The sequence below is a fragment of the Pelobates fuscus genome, chromosome 12 (assembly GCF_036172605.1).
Source record: "Pelobates fuscus isolate aPelFus1 chromosome 12, aPelFus1.pri, whole genome shotgun sequence".
Taxonomy (NCBI): domain Eukaryota; kingdom Metazoa; phylum Chordata; class Amphibia; order Anura; family Pelobatidae; genus Pelobates; species Pelobates fuscus.
The window spans coordinates 110898587-110924599 of record NC_086328.1 but is presented as its reverse complement, the minus strand read 5'-3'; the positions used below and the strand labels follow the sequence as shown (position 1 = coordinate 110924599).

The following is a 26013-nucleotide window of genomic DNA, read 5'->3' as shown; positions in this document are numbered from 1 at the left end:
GCATTGTCTAATCTGCTTGACTTAAAACCGTTTGACACAAATACAAATTCTATCATCAAAACAGCAATATACATAGCTTTCTATGGATTTCTAAGACCGAAAGAATTCACTACAACCTCCATGACCCAAACTACTCCTTTCCTCCTCTATTCCCACTTGACAAAACATATGGATCATTACATCCTGACTTTACCTCACTCCAAAACCAGTCAGCACATACCCGTAATCATTTCGTACTATCCCACGCACAACAGATGGTGTCCCGTCAGGGTTCTTGATGCCTACATACAGCATCATAACTTGCTGCCCTTACAACCATTACTACAGCTACAAGGTTCAGTACTCACCACTACAACCTTCATGACCTATGTCAGGTCCTTGCTCACACAACTGGGCCTCAATGCAGCCAAGTACTCAGGGCACTCCTTTCGTATAGGAGCCGCGTCCACAGCCTCCAGTGTCAACATCCCAACTCATGTTATCAAAACACTGGGGTGCTGGAAGTCATCCGCTTTCTCGCGGTACATACTGAACCCAATACAAGAATTAAGGGATGCTTTCAAAAACATGTCTGGTTGAGAAAACGTACATGTATTGGTTGTCTGTAATAAATTTGATTACTTAATTTTTGCCCTCTTCTTTCTCAGGCCTACCTCATCGTCGGTTCCGGCACACCACAACCGACTTGCTCTTTTCATTATCCTACATTTATTTATGGTATTTCACACTGTACTATCATAAGCACCTTACACAAATATATATATATATATATATATATATATATATATTGTTTTTCTGAATTCATTTACAAGTTATATCACAAATTAAAGAGGCGCTCCTGTTTCGATTCAAACCTCTTTCCCTCCTACTTAAATAAATATATTTCCCAAGTAAGTGAGTTAAGTTTCTAACTTTAAATATTAGGTTGCTATAATAGGACATGCCAAAAAATATTACATGTATATATATATATAATGCCAATAATAGCCAACCCTGGTGCTTCCACAGCTTTCTATCAGAACTTTTTGGATATGCTTTACATCCTACGTCATCTAAGGCTCGAGAGCAGCATGCAACTCAATGCGACTTGCAAAACTTTTTAAATTAAATCATGATGGCTGGAATATGAAAACAGAATGACGGCTGTCTGTAAAACTGATAAGGGCAGCTCCATGTGGCTCGTTCTGCACAAAGTGAGATCATGTGTCAGAGTTCAGTGAGCCATGTGGTGCTGCACTGATCAGTGTTACAGGCAGCATGCAGTATATGAGCTCGGATGCCAGTGGGAGACAGCATGCGTCTGTGCCGGCCAGACCACTCGGGATTAGGATTCCGCCCTCTCTGGCCAAACAGTAAGGCTTGTGGAGGAGGGAATAAATTATAAATTTTTTAAATTAAAAATATATATACTTTTCTCAACTACTGCCCCATCACAGCTCCTGTTCATTCCCCTCTACCCCCTTCTGTCCCAAGAACCACTACAGCCCCTATACCCACTACAGCCCGTAAAATCCCTGCAGCCCCTACAACCACTACTATAGTCCCTACACCTACTATAGACCCTATATCCCCTGCAATTACAACAGTCTCTATACTCCCTGCAACCCCTACACCCACTATAGACCCTTCACTCACTACAGCCCTACCCCCCTACTCCCACTACAGCCCCTATATTCCCTCAACTCACTACAGCCCCTGTGCTCCCTGCACTTACTGTAGCTCCTATTACAGCCTGCATCCACTACAACCCCTGTACCCCATGCAGCCCCTAAGACCCCTATAGTCTCTATACCCACTACAGCCTCTATATCCAATATAAACCCTATATCTCCTGCATTTTCTATAGCCCCTGTACCCCATGCAAACCCTACACCCACTATACCCCTACACCCACTATACCGTGTTAACTATACCACTACAGTCCCTATATCCCCTGCACTTACTTCAGCTCCTATTACCCCCTGCACTTGCTACAGCTCCTATTACCCCCTGCACCCACTGCAACAACTATACCCTGTGCAGCCCTTAAGACCCCTATAGCCCCTACACCCACTACAGCCCCTATATCCCCTACACCTCCTTCAACCCCTATATCCTCTACAGCTCCTATACCCCATGCACCCACTACAGCCTTATATCGCATGCACCCACTACATCTCCTGCAGCCCCTAAACCCACTACAGTGCTTAAAACCCGTTCAGCTTCTACACCCATTACAGACCCTATACCCATTACAGTTGGCAATGTCCCGGTTCTTGTATCTGTGTGTTTCCCTGTAATGCATTTTGTGTTTAAACTCACCGTAGCTTGTTACAAGGTCATCCTGTAAAATTCCATTGTTATTGCCACAAAGTCCACGGGTTTTCCCTAAATAATCTGGACCCATCTTGATATAAACTGAGGATTTCCCATCCCACGCCAGTGTGAACACATACTGCAGTCTGATTATTACATATCCAGATATTTTCTGTATTTGGAGGTTTGCAGCATTATAAGGTAGTTGCACCCTATAAATAAAATAGAACATAGATTTACAATTATACAATGGGGAACAAGTAATTGGCATACACAATAATAACAGAGACAAGAGGTGAAGAAGGTCTTGCTCAAAGAGCTAACAATCTAATTTAACGGGTTACCCGCTGCTGTCCTGTTCCATATTGCCCTAGCATTCTAGAAATTCTAGATCCCCTTTAAACAATCCTTTACTTGGTTTGAACATGAGATATTCTACTCTATCCCTCCCCTCCTGGTCTTTACATACAATATGCTGTAAAATAACTATGGGAACTCTTAAGTGAGATTCAATAATTATCGTTTCCAGTGTGACACAGAGGAACTATCACTTCTCTGGAATTTAAACCATTTATTAAAACATTGAAAGTCACCTGTATCTTGTGTTAAACTTTCTTTTAAGAGATGCTCCATTTTATTTTTAATTTATGTTAATGATTTAGCAAATGACATCATAATCCAGGTAAGGCATATTTAGGGCACACAATGCAAATGAGGGGAAGAAATAAAAACATTGTTTCATTTCTCCTCTTCTCTGTCTGCTCTCTATATACTGGCTGCCAAGCATAAAAGACAGAGCTTATAACAATGATTAACAGGGGGCTGGAGATGTCCGGTTGCCGAATAAAGAGATGTAGATTTTTACATTTAATTTTATTTCTTACACCTCACTAATACATATTTGTTAAATAAAAAACAAATTTTTGGTTATGCCAATACACCATTATGAAGGTTGGATTTAATGAGGTGTTTATAACTCTTAATATACAGAAATCATGAAATAAATTAATCACCTGTGGTTATTGTGTTGGACCTTGTGGTTTTGAAGCTTTATTTCACCTTCTCCAGAAAAATATAAACCGAATGAGCGTTTACAGGAATATGGGAAGGAATGACAATCAGGGTCATTGTGCGCCTTAATAAAACACAAAAGAGATATAATGGGAAAACAGATTGTATAAAATTTGTTTATCTACAAAGATACAAAAGTAGTTTTTTTCTTAGCTTTTTTTCTCTCAATGCTTATATTCTGACAGATGACACAAACGTCTTTTGACAAAGTGCAGTTAAAGGGTTACTCAAAGCACCATGACCCCTTTGGTCATTTGAAGCGGTCATGGAATATATATGTGCGGCATTTCAGGATAAAAAAACTGAGCATAAAGAAATCAAGCCTTCTACTGCTGAAGATGTAACTCCACTTCTGGGTGCATCATGGTGGCGTCATCAGAATAAAAACAAGAGTACCGGGCTTCTTAATGTCAATTCTGTGCAAATTTTGATGTACAGATGTTGAGTGATTGGCTGAGGGCTATCAGCTGACACTCTCAGCCAATCAATGGATCGCAGGATCGGCATCTGGTTTTGTAGCTCTGCAGAAGCTGGATGTCGCAAATTTGTCTACAAAGAAGATCAAGGATCTGGTGGGACTCAGGTAAGAAGGTAAACAGGGCAAGGATACTCCTGACATCATTACCACTACAGCAAGCTTGCTGGAGTGCTCTATGTAGAAGTGTGTCCTCTTTTCTTCATTTTACAAAAAGTGCAGATTTCAATAGAAATTGGCACTTTTCTAAATTAACCTTGATACACCCCCTAGCTGCAAAGGCTGCAGGCAAGAAACCTTCAGCTTTTGCACGCTGGTTTTAGATAAACTCCCAATTAAAAAATGAATAAGTTAAATGAATGCAGTTTTTTCATTGGGGGTATATCTATTAAACTGTGATTATTTTTCACTTGTATTTGGGAAACGAAAGTCCCTTTAAGTCATGCAATGCACAAACGGGAGTTAAGAATGACTCTGTATTTAATTTCACTGGCTTTCAACTTGTAGAAACAGCTACATCATATTCATTATACGTCAGTGCAATTGTCCACAATATAATGTTCCCTAATAATGTTCCGCTAGTATCCCTAATTCCCTATTGCACTAGAGAAACTTTTGATACAGGGAAGTGTCTACATTTTTTACACAAAATGTATTTAAAATTAAACTATCTTACAAATGAAGAATGGGTCCATTTTCTAATGGTTTAAAGGTCAAGAACAACTGTTAAAAGTATTGCCAACATTATAGCATTCAAATATGTAATTGTCCTTTGGCTGGAGAGGGACGAAAAAAACTCAGAATTCCAGAATTTTATGAATATCTTTGGCTATGACAGTAAAATTACGGTTATTACAAATGACAGTTCAAAGAAAAAGAAAAAATATCTCAACAATTATGTATTAAATTATCATCTAAATCTTCATCTTCTGAAAATGTGTGTTGTTCTTGGATAAAGAACATCAAATTATATGCCACGGCCAATCAACTTTAATATTAGGCCATTTAAGTACAATTTATTTTAATGGATAGAGATGACTACCACCAAATATAATACAATATCTGGTCTGGAGACAAAACAGATGTTGATCTGATAACATTTGATCTCTACTTGGTAGCAACTTGCTAACAATGTACGTTTACTTATTCAGGTTCAAGAACATTGAACTTATAATAATAACTGATCATTTTTGAAGACTTGCTTTTCAGTACAATGATAAAAAAAAAAAAAAATTTGGCTAGAAAGGTCCATTCATTCCCTCTTTTCGCCTGTCTCTGTTTAATGTTTTTTAGTTCTCTACATCAGGGATGGAAAGTCTTCCAGCTCTCTACGGATCAAAAAGTAGTTTGTTTTTAGAGCACAAATTACTGCAAAAGGTAACAGGGGATGTAATAACCAAGGAATTTATTTAAGAACAATAGTTGTGTTTTCTATTTTAGTTAAAGGGACACTCCAGGCACCCAGTCCACTTCTGCAATTGGAGTGGTCTGGGTGCCAACTCCCACCACCCTTAACCCTGCAAGTGTAATTATTGCTGTTTTTATAAACTGCAATAATTACTTTGCAGGGTTAATTGCTCCTCTAGTGGCTGTCTATCAGACAGCCACTAGAGGGACTACCATGTTCTTAGAACACGAAAAGTGTCTTAAACGACGCTGGACATCCTCACACTATGCACAAGGACCTCCAGAGTCGCCGGAATCCCCATAGGATGCTTTCCTATGGGGAGGTCTAATGCGCATGCGCGACCATTGCGTGGAAAGTGGGCGGAGCCTGACCCAGCTCCGAGGGACATCGACGCTGGATTCAGGTAAGTCACTAAGAGGTTTTAACACCTTCAGCAACATGGGATGGGAGTGGGAGGGAGGGGGGCACTGCACGGTCCTGCAGTGGCAGGAAAACGGATATGTTTTCCCGGCACTGGAGAGTCCCTTTAATAAAAAGGTTGCAGATATTTTTTTTTCTCTGTGTGCTAATGTTGTATCTATTCCTTTCTTGCAATTGAATAACTTTATATTTATTGAATCTATTCCTTTCTTGCAAATGAATAAATTTGCATAAATCTGTAAATATGTTAGTTGTTTTGTATTTATGTCTTTAATGAAGTTTTGTTGTCAGTGTTTTTTTCTGCAACCACACCTTTCTAATTTTAGTGATGTGTCCTGTAATTCTATAAAAAACATTTAAAAAAGATATACAGATAAATAGATAGATAAATAGATAGATAAATAGATAGATATATAGATAAAATGATATATAGATAAAATGATATATAGATAAAATGATAGATAGATAGATAGATAGATAGATAGATAGATAGATAGATAGATAGATAGATAGGATACAACCTGGCACATAACGTCATAGTTTTTGTGCAATCTTTTAGATTCATCTTGATTGTTATATATTGTTATATATTGAGGTATTAGTTTTACTGAAATCCGCTGTATTTCATCGTGACTTTCTTATTATTTGTTTTTTTGGGGGGGTGGAATAATATATCATACTAGGTTGATATTTCTTTTATTGGCACCGTTTGCTCTTTCTCAATAAAAATAAATAAATTACTAATAATCAATGTTTGTGTTTGTTTACCTGTATTGAAAAGCTTTGCTCGTCAGGGTCATTTTGGCGTAGTAGATCATATGTAAACTTTCCAGGGAAAAAATAATACACTCCATCAAATGTTTCGAAATGATATTGGCCCCATGTTCGGCATATATTGTCTCTCTCAGACCCAACATTGTATACTGAAAACAAAAAAAAATGGTATGGAGATTGAAACATAGATTTAAAACAGATTAGCTTCTACTGCAAAACATTTGTTTTAAAATTAAGATAACGCACTTATCTGACACCGTGACCCTGACGCATTATACCGGCTGCAGTCACAGAATTTCTTTTGTATACATTCTCCTCCATTGAAGCAAGGTAGTGACTCTAAGGGAAATACATTCAGGTTAACAGAATATTTTATATATTAGTAGTAAATTATTCCCATCATGGAGGTTGGATTATAAAAAGTGTATCAGTCTTAATTGAACATATTACGGATTATATATAAAATTGACAGATTCTGTTTAACACTTTCTTTACACATTCCTTACTTTTTGACCTTCTGTAGAAAGTGTGCACATATACTATAATCTGGTAACATCATTACACTGACAGTGCCATTATTATGCAGAGGGAAATTATTTGGCATTGCTGCCAGTCAACACACGAACTGTTCCTCGAGCTGATTTAGGGAGAACTTGGGGGAGAGTTACTCAGTAGTTATCATTCGGAAAAACATAGAATGTGACTGCAGATAAGAACCGTTCGGCCTATCTAGTCTGCCCAGTGTAAAATCAGCTGTTAACTCAGTGGAACATTTAAACTGCTGCTCTGTGCTTAGTTCCTTAGTTACATTGTTCGAGTGATCCAAATTTTAACCAGTGAGTGGTTGATAATACAACAAGATAAATAACACTCAACATGTCAGAATGTATCCCAAATAAAGTAGGTAAAGAACACAAATACCATGCCACCACAGTATGAGCAAGTGTACCGTATGTAAAAATATGTTTTATATTTATTTTCTCATTTGATACACTCATTCATCTCATAGTATGCTGTTAACAGTTTTTGGGGTGATACATGTAGGGGATTTGAACAATTGGCGTGTGCTGTTTATATACAATTGATGTGTCCTGTGTATATACAACCAATGTGTCCAATGTATATACAATCGACGTGTCCTGTGTTTATACTATTGATGTGCCCTATGTAAATACAATCAACGTGTAGTGTGTTTATACTATTGACGTGTCCTATGTATATACAATCGACGTGTAGTGTGTTTATACTATTGACATGTCCTATGTATATACAATCGACGTGTCCTGCGTTTATACTATTGACGTGTCCTATGTATATACAATCGACATGTCCTGTGTTTATACTATTGACGTGTCCTATGTATATACAATCGACGTATCCTGTGTTTATACTATTGACGTGTCCTATGTATTTACAATCAATGTGCCCTATGTATATACAATCGACGTGTAGTGTGTTTATACTATTGATGTGTCCTACGTATATACAATCGACGTGTCCTGTGTTCATACTATTGATGTGCCATATGTATATACAATCGACGTGTCCTGTGTTTATACTATTGACGTGTCCTATGTATATACAATCGACGTGTCCTGTGTTCATACTATTGATGTGCCCTATGTATATACAATCGACGTGTCCTGTGTTTATACTATTGACGTGTCCTATGTATATACAATCAATGTGTCCTGTGTTTATACTATTGACGTGTCCTATGTATATACAATCGACGTGTCCTGTGTTCATACTATTGATGTGCCCTATGTATATACAATCGACGTGTCCTGTGTTCATACTATTGATGTGCCCTATGTATATACAATCGATGTGTCCTGTGTTTATACTATTGACGTGTCCTATGTATATACAATCGACGTGTCCTGTGTTCATACTATTGATGTGCCCTATGTATATACAATCGACGTGTCCTGTGTTTATACTATTGACATGTCCTATGTATATACAATCGACGTGTCCTGTGTTTATACTATTGATGTGTCCTATGTATATACAATCAACGTGTCCTGTGCTTATACTATTGACGTGCCCTATGTATATACAATCGACGTGTAGTGTGTTTATACTATTGACGTGTCCTATGTATATACAATCCATGTGTCCTGTGTTTATACTATTGACGTGTCCTATGTATATACAATCGACGTGTCCTGTGTTCATACTATTGATGTGCCCTATGTATATACAATCAACGTGTCCTGTGTTTATACTATTGATGTGCCCTATGTATATACAATCGACGTGTCCTGTGTTTATACTATTGACGTGTCCTATGTATATACAATCGACGTGTCCTGTGTTTATACTATTGACGTGTCCTACGTATATACGGTCAACATGTCCTACTATTGATGTGCCCTATGTATATACAATCGACGTGTCCTATTTATATACAATCGACGTGTCCTGTGCTTATACTATTGGCGTGCCCTATGTATATACAATCAGTGTCGTGCATACATACTATTGACGTGCCCTATGTATATACAATCGACGTGCCCCATGTATATACATCGATGTGTCTTGTGTATATACTAACGATGTCTCCTATGTATATATAGTCTGCATGTCCTGTGCGTACACTGTGTTTGACATTTTTTTGAGCATAGTGTTCAGTATCAGACTGATTGTTTAGGAGTAGGTAAATTTTTTTCCAGTGCTCACTTGAACCAACTCAAACCAAGTTTTGCGTTTCCATTGATTACAAGTTTATAATCTTTACAGACTCCATCGATATGCACAAAAAAGTATTCAGCATCAGGTAAAGGTGTATATTGCAATACTCCTTAGACTGGTATTGACTACAAAGTAGACTGTATTTCAACCACTTTTAGGAAATTATAAGTAATACAATTATTTCTAATTAAGCTACAATATTAGGTAAAAATAACAAGTGGGGTTTTTCCGTCAATATAACAACAAAGCAGTTTTTCTACCTATCTGTCTATTTTTATTTGTTTATCTACCTTTAGACACAGTGGAGTAACTAAACCACCTCCATTTATTTAAATATGCATATCGATTTGGGAAGTGTAACTCTTTTCTTTGGTTTTCACTGCATGTATTGGGGCTGGTTTATACTATGGTTGTTGCTGCCACCCAAGAGTAGTGGGAGTTTGAGCGCAAGATTTATTTTTGTGTATTTGTATTCACTTTTGTATCCCACAGTTCTGTTACAATGCTGCCGCCCACCCCATGTGTTCCCTTTTAAGAGTTAATAAGTATGTAGAGGTTTAGAAAAATACTCCTCTCTGTCTCATTAGAGATTTCTTTGCCTGAAGCTCAAGGAAGCAAGGTGGATAGTTAGTGTAGGACCCACCTAAGAGGTTTGCCTTGACGTGGCAGGTGGGCTTGCGTCTAATGGCCATTGGGGTAACTAAATATCCTCCATTTATTTAAATATTCATAGGGATTTGGGAAGTGCGCAGGCGACTTTTTTCTTTGGTTTTCACCTTTAGACACAGGGTGAAGCAGAAAGGCCAAAGGTCTAAATCACTCAAATGTCTAATGTTAGATGTTTAATGTTAGATGATGATGACTGATGGGATTAATTTAATTTCTGATTGTTTTACTAACACTTTTTGACTTATCCTGAACAAGTGTGCTTTCTTTTAAATTAAATTCCGAAAATATCAGCTTGTTCCCCATCAACCTCAAAAAGAATAAGGGTAACGTTGCCTGCAAACGTTCCCGAAGTTATTGTCACTAACTGGCAATAAATCAACAAACCTTATGTCCGTGCAATTTAGGGAGATCATATTACATTCTTTAAGTATGCTCAGAGAAATTCCTCTAAAGGTCGATCGCTTTATTACAACACCTGGTAAAGCAGGTGTGGACACAACGCCTGACTGCGCCGTTTGATGGCAAAATGATTTCACTAACAGTACATTGACATTGGGGGATATTTACAGTAGATTTTTAATGTCATATCATGCATGAAAAAGTTTAATTAAATAACTTTATACAGCAATTAGTACAGTCAGAATTTCCTACTCACCGGTTTTAAAGATCATTAAAAGGTTAGATCTTCCAATATTAATTGCAAACTGAATATTCAGGGGTATTATTATTGTTAAATCAAGCAGATGTACGTATAACAGGTCATCCGTACACACAAGATCACCTTAAAATTCCAATCTGGTTACAATTAGTTACACAATTAATACAACGTTACCTATACTGGTGAACTTGGGAAACGTGGGATGAGTAAAAATCAAACTATTTGATTTTCAGGACAAACTTTCAGAATAAGTCAAAATCTGAGGTTTTGGCCAACCCTTCAAAGGATGCAGATAACTTCATAGGTGAAGAAAGCAGCATTATAACTAATATTGGGTAAAATATCAAATGTATGTTTCTGTTTGCATTGTATCAATGTCTCTGTATAGAACTGTTTTATTTGCACTACGATCAGTTACAAAATGAAAAGCAAATCCAAAACAATAATAGCAGTAGGAATATCAAACTTTCGCAAATCTATATGCAATACAATCTCCAATGTAACTCCAACAAAATACTTCAATATATATATATATATATATGTAAAAAAGTTCACTAAAACTAATTTGATTAACAAATAGAAGAAAGGTCCAGGCAGTCCAAGGTACAAGCAAGGCAATTTTATTGAATCCACTCCATCACAACATTTCGACCTACACGGTCTTAAGCAAATACGAAGCCTCCTGTCATGTTATAAAATTAACGTGGTGTAGATATCACCATCTAATATTTTTTGACCATTATACATTTTCCCTATATTAATGGTTCCTGTGACTTTATTTGGATCCATCGCAGTGTGATCTGGAACATTGTTTCCTGTTTAGTTCTACTGGTTATGTTGAGGAACCAGCACAGAGGAACTCTGAATGTCTTGAACAGTGAGTAATATTGTTATTTATCTATGCTGGTTCTTTGCTGGGTTAGAGACATAACCTACATGTGAACTATAGTGAATGTGATTTAATTTCCCACTTCTTCCTCCGTTGGCAATGTTATGGGTCAATGGATTCCACCCTGCCATCCAGGTTCCTCATTAGAAGTCACTGAAGGCTGGTTTGGACTATTGTAGTAGAGTATGATCTTCAATGTGCTGCTTTGAGGACTTAAAGGACCACTCTAGGCACCCAGACCACTTCAGCTTAATGAAGGGGTCTGGGTACCAGGTCCCTCTAGGATTAACCCTTTTTTTTTATAAACATAGCAGTTTCAGAGAAACTGCTATGTTTATAAATGGGTTAATCCAGCCTCCAAATCCTCTAGTGGCTGTCTCACTGAAGGTAAGTTTTAACCCCTTCCTCACCATCCAGCCCGGCGGGAGGGGGTCCCTGAGGGTGGGGGCACCCTCAGGGCACTATAGTGCCAGGAAAACTAGCATGTTTTCCTGGCACTATAGTGGTCCTTTAAAGCGGTGCATTTTGCTGAAAGTGTGTGTTTTTCTATGAAAAAACAAATGTAAGACCCACTAATTTTGGGGTACTGTGTCATGGTATGGCCAAGCGGTGTAACAAAATCCCTACTTTTCTCTTGAGTAAACTATAACATAGTCTTTTAAAATGTTTAGATGTGAAGCTACTTTTGCTGTGCATGTTGTTCCCCTGTTGTAGATTTTAACCCATATCCAAAGCAATATACTATAGTTTACCTTTATTACTTACTAACTAACTAATTACTTTCTAACTTATTTTCTAATACAAGGAGCATTATGTACAAAGTGGTAACTAATAAAGTTAAACATCAAATTTACTTCAATTCTTACCGCACTTGATTTTCTGTATCCTCCTTTCAACCAGGGGAATTAAACTTGGTTGAAAGCTATTGACTGGTGCTTCTGTTTCCTATAAAGAAAGTACATTATAAAAATTAGAGTTTAGCACATTCTCATTAAATTCAGAAGGAAGAGTACCATAGAAACATTGTGGGGATTTATCAAACTGTTCTGAAAAGTGTCTTTTATTTCTGGTTTCTTATTTCATCATATTTATTTGTTGCACTAAAAAATGGTCTAAAACGAGACAGATTTTTTTTTCAGGGTGAATTCTACCATTTATTTGCAGAAATATCCATTTTAGACTTTGGAGGGGTGGGAAGAACACAAGTGAGACAGAACACTTTTTTTGTGGATTTATAAATATTGCAATTAAATATTGCTGAAAAAATGGCATAAATTCAAAAAATCATGGATAGAATGTTAAGGAAGCAACAGACAAAAACCCCAAAACAGAATTAATGAATTCTGCAAAAACAACAACATAATACCCCTAAAAATGTTTGGGTTTTTTTGTTTTTTCTTAAATAGGTGCAAATCTGTCTGCGACTACTGTGATAAAGTCGCCCTATCAATTTCGATGATATCACCCACAGGGAACCATTTTTAGGCTATAGCGAATGTGTGACAAATTTCCACTCTGTGAAAATTAGCATCTTCTTATTGAATCAATGCATCACTATCGGGAGCATTCAGTATCTCCATGCAGCGATTGAAGATGCTGAATGTAGGTTCTACAAAGACTGCAGGACCTCACCCAGGAAGTCCTTTTAGTGGCTGTCCTAGTAACACTGTAAACATTGTTAAAACTGCCTTTCATCTGAAAGTTGTAGTGGATCTGGTGACTATAACGTCTCTTAAAAACAGCTTGCTATGCCTTCATTTTAGCACAATACACAATTTATGAAACAGTTGCTTATTTACTTGTTAGATTAAGTAGCAATGTAAGTTCAGGCCACTGGCATTTTACTATTGCAGCCTGGAACAGATGGCCATAAAAAGTAAATGTGATATAGAAACGTTAACAGAACATGATATTACAGAATAACTGTGATATCATCTCTTGTAGACTTTTGCACAGCAGAAAAGTCTGGTTCAGCCAATTAGATTTTTTCCAAAACAATTATTTTTTTCCCCTTAATGGCCATAATTATGGCAATCCCGCCCAAGGATACATAATTAGGAAGATATCTATTTAACAGCAAACAGAGCAAAAAAAGCCATATTCTTAATTTTGCTGTTTTAGTTGCTTAATAGATAAGTCCCTAATTTGCTATCCTTCTTAAAATGAATAGATCCAGAACATTTTGGATCAATTTGTTCTGAAATTATTTGTTTTTAGTTAATTTCTTTGTATAGGAATTTGAAAATTCAGACGCTTACAAACTGCTGAATTCGGCAATCCACCTGGAATTTAATTTGAGCCGAAACAATTGCTAGCAATGCTAATAATGTTGCCACCTCGGCTTTAAATTAATTGGTGAGAACCTTAGGAAATACTTTAGTTTAATTTACAAAAAGTAAAGTAAACCGTCCACCAATATTTATAAAATACGTCACTGTCAAAAACATTAATTAGAACTCAATAGATCACACAACTATCAAACAGGTTTTTAAAAGATGTATAACTAAAAACTTTATTGAATTTATAATCACAGAAACAAAGAAGACAGAGAAAGGGAATAAGACAGCACATGTCACTTTTTAAACTAAATAAGATTGTAGAAAAAGTGTAACTGCGCTACGAAATGCGTTGACCATTTGAATAAAAGATTTGATTTGTTTGTAACCACTTTTTTACTGCCCTCTTTGTACATTCATGTTGATTTCCATTGTACATTAAGTTAGTCTTGAAGTATGGTGTGGTGTGTCCATACCATTTAGCAGTTCTATTTAAAGGAGCACTGTAGTGCTAGGAAAACAATCTTGTTTTCCTGGCACTATAGGGTTATTAGGTTCCCCCCTCCCGCTGGGCTAAAGGGGCTAAAACCCCTTCAGCTACTTACCTTAATCCAGTGTCGGGCTCCCTCGGCGCTGGTAACCTCTCCTCCCCTGCCGACGTCAGCTCCGAATGCATGCACGCATTCAAACCGCCCATAGGAAAGTATTACTCAATGCTTTCCTATTCATGTCCAGCGTCATCTCAGTGTGATCTTCACTGAGACATCCACTAGAGGCTGGATTAACCCTCAATGCAAACATAGCAGTTTTTATGAAAGCGCTATGTTTACAGCTGCAGGGTTAAAACTAGGGGGACCTGGCACCCAGACGACTTCATTGAGCTGAAGTGGTCAGTGTGCCTATAGTGGTCGTTTTAGGACGAATACCATGTTGTCATGAATTGGCATTATACTAAAGATAACTACCAATTGATAAAATTGCAATGAATGCAATATAGAATTGTGGTATAATTCCACTAAATTAACCGGTATACAAAAATAAGTCTAGTTAATTTTGTCTTTAATTACATGTTTCTGCCTGCCATTATTACATTATAGAGATAACAGTAAATACAGGATCTATTTTTTTTTTAACATGAAAATAATCCCACAAGTGTACTTTGTTTATCAGAAAATCTCTATTTGTATTTTTGTGTGTTTCTGTGATTCTATTTTTAAGCATTCACTAGCTTAAAAATGTCAATGCTCTTTAACCCCTTAAGGACCAAACTTCTGGAATAAAAGGGAATCGTGTCATGTGTCCTTAAGGGGTTAAGGAATCCCCTAAACCCGGAGACTAATTGTAGTAATGTTCAAAGGATAACTTCATTTGATAAATATCCATTTAGTAATAAATAAGCACCCGAGTCCCCACTTCTTCAGCCAAATTTTACAAGCAATCAGCCTGTTTTCCTCCACTGGGATTTGATTCTTAAAATACATAGAACATACTTTTCCTTTTTTCACTTCTTACAGTCTCACTGTTTCATTGTGTTCTACTCCCCCCCTTTCCTCCCTCGGTTTCACCCTCAAGGTCGGAAATCAGAGAAGCCATATATAATCCCTTACAAAACTTTGGACCAAGCTAGGCATCTTTCCCATGTAATCTTTGGATCTCAGACAAATTAGTATTGGCCTTAATCCAGTAGGAGAACCTTACGCTACCACTTAAAAATCAAAGACTCCCAATCCAAACATACACAGGTATACTTTATCTGATAGTCTTTCAATAAACGCTAGAAAGACCAACAAATTAATCTGAAAAATATTATTCATAAATAGGATAGCTTCTCAGGTTATCAGATAAAATATATCACTAATACTCAAATACAGATATTATATTTTATTTTTAATCTCGACGGAAGAATTGAGATAACAGGAGTAATTTTAAATTCAATTTTAAATTAAAACATTTGATATTTCATTAGAATCGTGGTCTAATATTCTTTTATTTTGCGACTTTCAATATTCTGTGAAATATTTGGTCACAATGTTTTCAAGAAGCAAAATAGTTTATTCTACGTTGACCAAACACAAGTAGATTTTATGGCATCAGATCAATTAGAATTAGATGATGAGACAGATAAGATAGACCACAGATAGACCAGTGTTTTCAAAAGTCATGCTTGGTGTTCCGATGTTATCAGTCTCCACACCGGAACAAAACTGGGAAACTTGAAAACTTAGTACAAGTGTATGTGCACAACAGCTTGTTTAAAGATAAGAAACTAGTATTGAATATTAACGTCATTTTAGCATAGCATATTTCCAATAAGTCTTTTAAAGTGGATCTGTTATGTTTTTGTTTGTTTTTTATTTTGAGATCTTTCTCGAAATCTAGCTATATTGTGTTGTTTTTCTTTTGTTTATTTGTTTTACAAACATTTTAAAGTTACAGGATAGGTTCTATACAAGACTGATGATCATTTTAAATAGCTCTGTGAGCTAACGCGGCTGTTGGTTGACCTCAGGTTAAATAGGAAGTGAAGTCACGTATCAATTTGAATACCAGAAATACCAGAAAGTGAAGCCTATCATTTTAAATAATGCTTACTGAGACAACAACCTTAAAACACTGCATAAAACAGCATATAGCAAGAAGCGGATCATCCGGAAAGCAACACGTGACAGATTTGATTGGTTATCCCTAATAGATCTGCTGTTAAATTAGGTATACAAATTAAAATAAAAGCCGTAAAAAGAACAATGTTTACTTTTTCATAGGAAGTTTTCATTATTGCTATTTTATTATTATTCTCTTTATAATGTAATGAGATGCAGTTAAAAAAAATAACTTTTTACGTATATATTATTCTAACTTGTTTATTCTCTCAATGAATAACTGTATACATACTGCTTTCACTCAGAAATGGTGGTATATCTCTCACCTTGTTCTAGCACCAGTTCTAAGGGAATGGAGTGTCTTCTTACAGTCATCGAAGGACCCAGGTCAGTGAGAAGACTATCTTTATGAGTATACTTACACATCAGGGCATGGGGTCAAGGCTGGTTTAGTAATGGCTTACCCCCCAAATGATCCCTAATGTCCACCCACTCAGATCTCAGTAGTACATTCCACTGCACACACCAATCTTCTTAGACAATGTACATTTATTTGCAAAAAATATAAAACGGGGAACTACAAGCAGAAAATTGCCTAGAACAGTCCTTATATGTGCCAGTCCAATATCATATAGTATGTAGAGGTTGGTAACAACACACTCTGTGCCAAAGATATAACAGAAGCTAGGAAAAAAACAATTAAAGAATAGCACCTGCGAGAAGTGTGAAGAACCACATAGAAGTAACCCAAGGAAGGACCGAAATGCCCTGAACGTGTTTCATGCCTGGCACCGCGTTTTCTCAACACGACTTGGTTTAATAATGGACCCAAGTGGAACAAGGTAAGCACATAACTCTTTTTTTTATTTTATTTTTATTTATTTTTTTAACTAAAAAGCAGAAAGTTCTGTAGAACCCACTAAGAAGATGTTCCACTCCTCCGTCTACCAATCCTATCAGCATTCTTACAAATATAGGCCTACATATCCATATTAGGAACGTATATAGAAACATAATGGGGTTAGTCAAGTTGAATCAATAACATTTTCCAGTAAAGCCTTTCCTTTGTTCTGTAAATTAAGTAGAGATTACACTGTATTACTTCAAATGGAAATGGATGGAAAAATACGTAAATACTCAAGAGTAAAAAAGGGAATTAGATGTAATAAATGATTTTATGTAATGACAGTACAGTTTATCAATACTGGCAATGCAGAAACTCCCAGAAAACACATGGAGTGAGATTTATCAAGGCAAAGTTCTGAACATGATGATAGACATTCTCCTTGTTTCCATGGTGATAGCATCTGTTTTTGCCTCTATAAATACATCCATGGTCTAATAGTGGTTATAGCTTATACAAGACTTTGTACATAGTACGGGAGAGATTTACCAAGACAGAGGAAAATACTATTCTGGGTCAAAGTGCCAAATATTACCATGGAAACCAGCACAATGCCTCTCAACATTTAGTACTTTCTCCCCCCAAAACCACATGTTTACCTTGATAAATATCCCCCTATCTGTATTAAGAATTATAGTTAATGTTATTAGTGAACTGTGTACATAGATTATATGCTTAAACATTTTTCTATCAGGGTAGCAAATGTAATTTCATAGTACCACTAAGGTACGGTAATCAATGATTAGTTAAATACTCTAGGTATGCTAATAAATGATTAGTTAATAGAACCATTGCTAGAATGATAGAATACTCTTTCATTAAATGGCACTATTAGAAATTCTTTTTTTATTTCTATGTTTTTATCAATAATTATTTGTAATATGTCCTTATCCTTAATTGAGGCACAACATATTAAATATGTAGGGATAGCTGATCAATAAATATGTAAATTATATTTGAAGTATTCATCAATAGTTTTTAAATATATTGAAGATTTAGGATGTGGCAATCATTTTTTTTATGTATTATATTGACAATATTTTTGAAATATGTGAAAAATATACATTTATAAATTAAATACATGTTTAAATAAAAGAATAAAAGATACATTTAAAGCTCCTAAAGTTGCTATATTGTGGAATGAAAAGATTTATATGCATCATACAATTCTTGGAGATAACTTGTTATGTTTTATTATAAACTTGCTGCCCTAACTATTCTACAGACTAATTCATCCCTTTGCCAGGGATATCACCTTTCAAGTAAACATATAATTAGAGATAGTATCTCAGATCTTTTGCGATCTGATCTGTCACAGGATACAACAATGAGATCTAAGTCACAATCACAATGTGTATCTACTGGCCATGTACCTCTGTCTTAGGATGTGGTCCTATCTCTTACCATCAATAAAATCTATTCAATGAACTGTGATATGAGGTGACTCTGCAACCGTCATGCAAAATTAAGTCCAAAACAACTAACTTGGAAAAAACATTGTTGCGAGATTTGTGAAAAAAATAAACATTATGTCTATAATTTACAGTACACTGATAAGGTTCTTTTCACCCCATTTGGTTCACGGTAAAATATTTATATATTATGTATTAATTAAATTTAGAAAGATTTTTTTTACTACTCCTCTTTTATTTCCCTCTGTTGGCCACTTCTAACTTGATCTGTGAATAAAATGTCCCCTAACTATCAATCAACTTTTTTTTTAGCATCAATCATGTCTTCTTTTGTGACATGGACAGAACTCTGAATCACAGAACAAACATAACAGTTGTCTATGGTCCATGTCATTTGTTTCATAATTTGGCCATATAGCGTTTCAGAGTTCTGACAACCCATCACTCACACAAAATGCGGACAAATCGCAATTTGTATGAAACCAAATGAAAAAATAAAATCAATTTTTAATGCCTGTCCTTTAACCATCAATCATCTTTTTCCAACAATGATGTATTTTTTTGATAACATGAATGGACCTTGAATGAAAAACAATTTGAACTGTTTTGTATTACACAGTCATGTTACAATGCTGCTTCCTACTCCATGTGTTCCCTATTAAGGGACACTCCAGGCACCCAGATTACTTCTGTCCATTGGAGTGGTCTGGCTGGCAACTCCCACTACCCTTAAAGGGACACTCCAGGCACCCAGACCACTTCTGCCCATTGGAGTGGTCTGGGTGCCAACTCCCACTACTCTTAACCCTGCAAGTGTAATTATTGCAGTTTTTTATAAACTGCAATAATTACCTTGCAGGGTTAACTCCACCTCTAGTGGCTGTCTACTAGACAGCCACTAGAGGGAACTTCCTGATTTATAGCAAAGATTTTCTTTGCTAGAGCGTCGCTGGACGTCCTCACGCTGTGTGAGGACATCCAGCATCGCTCAATTCCCCATAGGAAAGCATTGAAAATCTTTTCCAAGGCTTTCCTATGGGGAGCGCTAATGCATTTTCACCCCTTCAGCAAATGGGGATTGAGGGTGGGAGGGAGAGGGAACCTGCAGTACAAGGAAAACTGTTTTCCTGGCACTGGAGTTTTCCTTTAACCCTGCAAGTGTAATTATTGCAGTTTTCATAAACTGCAATAATTACCTTGCAGGGTTAAGTCCTCGTCTAGTGGCTGCCTATCAGACATACACTAGAGGGACTTCCATGTTCTTAGAACACGAAAAGTGTGTTATACGACGCAGGACGTCCTCATGCTATGTATGCAGGCGCATTAGGTCTTCCCCGCCGGCTGACGTCGATTTGGGGAGGAGAGTAGGTGGAGCCTGACCCAGCACCGAGGGACATCGGCGCTGGATTCTGGTAAGTCACTGAAGGGGTTTTAACCCCTTCAACAACATGGGATGGGGGGGGGGATGGGAGGGAGAGAGGCACTGCAGGGTCCTGCAGTGCCAGGAAAATTGATATGTTTTTCTGGCACTGGAGAGTCCCTTTAAGGGTTAGTAAGTATGTAGGGGTTTAGAAAAACACCCCTATTTGCATCATTAGACTTTTTGCCTTTAGCTAAAGACAGAAAGGGGAATTGTTAGGGCTGGCTTAAAGACCAAATGGCACACTTTGCTGGTATCTCAATTGTCATGGTACCATAGATCATCGTTGGTCATTAAGGAGTTAAATATTTTGTAGGCAAATTCCAGAAACTAATATGGAAGATTGCATTCACATGAGGGAACCCATCCTCAGAATCTGTTTATGTGCACAATGGTCACTGTCTTTGTAAATCTTGTCTTTCGGGTGTCTGAACCTTCTTAAAAACTACGAACTTATCAGACTGAAACAACAATATAGCGGAGTATTTATGTTACTGTTCATTTTAGAATTACACTTCTGGTGCCATCATCACAAGGAAGTCCAGATACCTGGAACCTGTGTTAAATACCCCCGTATCACCTCTCCAAGTCACAATATCCAATGAATTTGTCCATAAAGATCTGATGGCTGCCGCTGTGATTGTCTGCTGTATAAAAGCGCACTACAAAAAGCCAACTGCACAAAACTGAGATTAGTTCATGAAAAGAGCTTGAAAGAATACCCACTGCCTCCATTCTCTCATCGCTTTCAGATCTCAAACTTCAGATTTAAAATCTTTCTTCTCTGCCTGTAAAGTCAAGGCTGCAAATCCCATCTGTTAGATGGATATATAGGTTCCTTGAACTAAGTGCACTGTTCGAAGGTTTCTTTATCACTGTATTGATTCAGCCAGTCAAGAGTAGCCTGTTAGAACAGTGAAAAACAAATGACAAGGCAATATAGGAGAAACTGGAGAAAATGTCTAGATTAGCTATTTTTCCAGCTTGGTTACTATGGCTTAAAGGGACGCTCCAATGCCACCCTCTCCACTCTCTCAAAAATGTGTTTTTTGTTTTTTTAAAAATCAATGTTTTGTCGATATGTCCTTTAATTATGCATATTTTTTTTTCATTGGGAGGTCTATCTAAAAACAATTTGCAAAAGCTGCAAATACCCTCCCCTTCTAACCCTGCCCAGACTTTCTGTGGCTGTCCAATCACAGAATTCCCAATGCAGTTCAAAGATAAGTCTTTACAAGGCAGGTGCTCTGTGCTCTTGCTGCCTCCTGAGTTTAGCTTCACTGAGCTAATTAAACCAGGTAGTGAAAGTACCAGTTGTCTGATTGACAGCCAGGGGGGCGTAAGAAGGTCAATTTATAAAAGTGACAATTTCTATTGAAATCTGCACTTTTTGGAAAATTAAAAAAGAGGTCAAGCTAAACTGCTTTAGATGTTTGGAAAGTTCCTTTAACATTTGCAGTTTAGTTAATATCTTCATTAAAGACCCTGTCATAGAGAGTTGGTTACGCTTTGCCATGTCACTCTACATCCCAAATCCACCTATTGGCTAATGAAGCATAGAGCAATAATCTAACAACAAACCGGCCTAAAAGCCTCGGAACATAGGTAAAGATGCTTTGAAATGTACTCAACAATAGCTTGAAAGTGAGTAACACACTTAAGACAGAATACAAGATACTTTGCACATTATACAAATTATTAGAATTATGAAAAAAACAGTATAGCTTTTTTTATACAGTTATTAATCGTAAACGCTACATTTTATAAAAAAGTGTTAAAGCTATTTAAAAATAAGTTACCTACTAGTGCTATTAAAACAATGAATGGTTATTTTACTGTGCAGGTTCAGATAACTGGACATTTCCGATAAACACTTAAATTCGATAAAGACATCAGAGACTTATATGAACGTAGCCTGGCACCTAGCCAATTCACAGCTGGCACTGCCCATTAACAAATCTCCTAGCTCCTACTTGTGCAGTCCTGCCAGACGCATTGCAGTATTACCCTGCACTTTGCAGCATTTCGTTTTGATGAGTCTGATATCCATTTACAAAAATATGGGCTGAAGATGCTGGGTTATGTCCAGGTTTGCCTCTCATTCAGAGCCATAAACTGTTCCAAGAGATAAGAATTACCAACATGCTATTTTGTACGTTATTTGTCAGCAGAGACTAAAAGGAAGATGAACGAGTGGCCAGGAGGAAGAGGACAAGCCTCTTAAGATGGCACGGGGCAGCAAACTGGCAATGTGCCAGGCTCTAATTGAAAATCTAAAAGAAAACCTTTTACTTTGTTGCAATGTCATTCAGACTCTACAATTCGGTATTGGCATGTTTGGGAAGGAATTCTGTCTGCAAAGGTAGAGTGGACATATCATTTAGCCGTGGAGCCGATCTTTTCCGATATTTGAGTTTACATTTTTTTATCAACATAGATACATTTATAATAGTAAATCCTTTAATTTCAGGAAAGTTATGGTCAATCATCTATGAAGAAGTTGAATAGATCATATGACCACTGATTGTCCTAGTATTTTTGTCCTATTGCATTGTCTCATCGACACGCGCAAATTCTCTTTCTGGGTTTCTTGATGAAAGAACTTTGAATCCCATCTACTGTTAAAATGTATCTTCTGATCTGGATTGCTCTAGACGTTCTCTAGCAATTTTTTTAGGTCAGCAAACCATAAACATTGGAGAACAGACAGACAATGTACTGCAATGTATAGGCCTACATAGATCAACTCTTCGCAGGTTTGCCACCCCTTCCCACCTTTTAAATAACTCACATCATCCCACTCTTACCCATATGCCTCCACAATCAACTTTAATGTTAATGTGCCAAAACATATTCTATCAACATTTAACCCCCACTCGCTGACTACGGTTCTTAATACGTACTCAAAATTGCCAGGTGAGTTCAAAGTACACACTGGATCCGTCCTTAAAATAGTGGATCCCTAAGCAAGCTATGGCTTTATTATCTTGTGTATTTTCTTTCTATATGTTTTGTCCCATATGGGTATAGGTAGGCTGTGCATAAAGGAACATATAAATGCAAAATGACCTAAATCATAACAAAAAAAAAAACATTTTGTACAAATGCGAATGTGTGCAATTGGGATATGATGGTAATTTTTTGGAAAAGAAATAAAAACTTTGTTGCTGGTAAAATTATTAAAACATGTCTAATACCCCAACTTCAATGCTCTCACACAGGATAAAACTCTCATCAGCCGTCACTAAATTATGACAGAGCAGAATGTAGTTTTGGTCGCTTAATAATCAAAGATTATTAAAATTATTATTTAAGGTATTTCCTTGTCATGCATTAGATGGTTACCTAAACAATTCATTAACAATTGACTAGGCACATATATACCAGTATCATCATCCTGAAATCTGAGACAGATCAAAATCCACATGTCCAAACTGTCATCGACCCTTAATGCATTTTCTTGCAAGTTTCAGGAAATGAAAGTTCTAGGTAGATGCATTTTGATGGGATGACATATTTTGTCTACTAACAGCCACAACTGAAAAAATTTTCGTAAAACAAATTGGGGGAAAAAGTCACAGTAATGAATGTTCCTTCCTTTTTTTTCTTATTTCAACTATAACAACCAAAATACTTTACTGAAAATTATAGACAACTGTGTTAATAAAAAAAATATGCATGATATTCGCACAAAACAGGGTATTAGAAGACCACATTACAATGTATTTTTTACCTGTGGTCAGCTGACAGGTTAAATGGGATTATATTTACAGTTATGTTTGTTAGCAACTTGCTATCTGATTAGTAAGTTACATCTAATGCTAAATGCAAACATATTAGTCATTATTTGTTAATGTCTATTTGCACTTTATTAGCCCATACCTCCCGTAGGGGGTTCTATATAAAGAGTAATCCTAGGGCTAAAAGTAGAGTAGTCACCAACAACATGTTCTGCTGATTGTTCCACATTTTCCCCAGAATGTTGCCCCAGATTCTCTCTTTATAGCTGCAGTAATTTTTAGCTGCAGTAATTCCCACTCAGGGTCTGGGACTAATTTCATATGAAGGCTTGTGATGCATGTAAGATCTGAATGAGGCAGAGCAGGGATTGTCCTTACTTAAATTCTTTATACTGTCACATCATAGGGTAAGGGCAGCAAGGGGGCTTTTCATCTTTTGTTTTGTGAATTTCACCTAGAGAATAGTCCCCCGGACTGAAGGCTCGTCTTACTGACACTTGCTGCAGTGGTATTTGGCTATTGAACTTTCATCTCACAGAGCGGCACAGCTATTTGTAATCCGGTAACTTAATATACAGGAAAAGCATTCTAGCGGGAGCATGGCAGGCCCACACTGGTGCTTAGTAGTAGCCATGTATCTAGTCGGACGAAGGGCTTTCAACACATTTAGAGATCTTACAGGTGTTTTTCATAGGAAGAATACATATTTATGAATAAACACAGAGCTTTATGTGCAATGTGTGCCTACGTGTGTCATGTCTACGTGTATATTTGGGTGATAACATTTAGTTTTTTCTTCTGAACTCTTTGAATTCCAGCACTGTTAGACCTTTTATTTTTCTATCTACATCAGTAGTTTTTAACCCCCTGGGTTAGGACCCAAATATGAGTCCCTCATTCTATTCCAGTGCATACCAAGTAGAATTGCGCATTTAGTTATAAACAAGTTCCGATTTGTCCGAATTTTGTTTTGTAATTGGTGGGTTGTCGGAATTCCATATCTTTGAAACGCTATATGGCCAAATCATGAAACAAACGACACGGACCATAGACAAACAGTTGTGTTTGTTTCATGATTAAGAGTTCCATCACTAACTGTTGATTTTACTCACAAATCAAGTGACAATTGACCAATAGTGGGTAAAAAAATTAGAAACAGTAAAAAGAAAGTCTATATTTGTATGTTCTATATTTAATACATAAATAAATATAGATTGTTTTACTGCACCTCGTGTTTTCCCTCTATTTGTTATTTTTTATCAATTGATCTGTGACTTAAGTGGTGAGAAAATAAATCAATATAAGGGCCACTATTACTACTCTCACGCATGCACAAGAGTACAGCATTGAGGTATATGGGCAAGGCCAATTCCCTGCAGCCATCACTGTGACGGCTGTCGGGATTGACACTGTAGTTCCACCCAATTTCTAAGACTTTTACCAGGCCATATTTAAAAATGTAGTGTAGAAATTAGTCAATTCAGCATTGTAGTTACCTTTCCCTGACATGACTTTCTGACTAAAATCTCTAGAAGGTTTACAACAGCTGAAATAATACACCGGGACACCACAAACTGCTAATGATCTGTAGACATCTCTTTCATTGACTATTGTTAGCGATCATGCATTTTTTTAAAGCGCAAGATAGCCATTAGACTGATGTGGATGAGGCAAATGTAGAATCATTATTGTTTTGGAGAAATAAAACCGTGTATTCTAACATTCTAATAATGTGGTGTTGGGAATATGGGAATTATTGTGCTTTAAAACTGCTTTATGGCTCGTGACCCGGTGGGCTTACAATTGTTGAGGGAACAATGAATTCTGAATTGTACCAATGTATTCTACACAAGAATGTCACTTTGTTCGTCCAGAGGAAGAAGGACATACGTCCTCTCAGCTATAAAAGAAATCTTCAGATTATATTGTCTTGTAATATTTTATTTCTATGTAATTGTGAAACCACACCTGCATTAGCAGAACTAATGTACAAATTTTCCCTGGTATAATATTTTATTTTGGATCCCCTCCCTCTCCAGACAATTAATTGACCAGAAATGTCATCCATCCCACTAACTACTGCAAAATAACAAACTCTATAGTCACAAGACCCTAAATCCTCATGCCAGTTTATCCTTTCCTTCTCCAATTTAGACTGTCATATTTCCATGACAATTAATCCTCTCCCTGCCCAAATTAGAAATGGACATTTGCCTGCCAACTAACATTCTCCCTTAATTCAGATTGGCACATCCCCCTGCCTTCTCCCTTTCCCATGCAGATAGCAACATTCCTCTTCCAACTA

General features: G+C 36.8%; 1 protein-coding gene across 1 annotated transcript in view; it reads right to left on the bottom strand.

Moving 5' to 3' along the window:
• Positions 1 to 26013, bottom strand: part of OTOG (otogelin) — a 211484-nt gene that overhangs the window by 163967 nt on the left and 21504 nt on the right. The window contains exons 2-6 of the mRNA XM_063437518.1: positions 12223 to 12301; positions 6690 to 6782; positions 6438 to 6592; positions 3309 to 3430; positions 2302 to 2507 (exon numbers count right to left, since the gene is read on the bottom strand). Coding sequence (XP_063293588.1) covers positions 2302 to 2507; positions 3309 to 3430; positions 6438 to 6592; positions 6690 to 6782; positions 12223 to 12301 — 655 coding nt within the window. The remainder of the gene's footprint in view (positions 1 to 2301; positions 2508 to 3308; positions 3431 to 6437; positions 6593 to 6689; positions 6783 to 12222; positions 12302 to 26013) is intronic.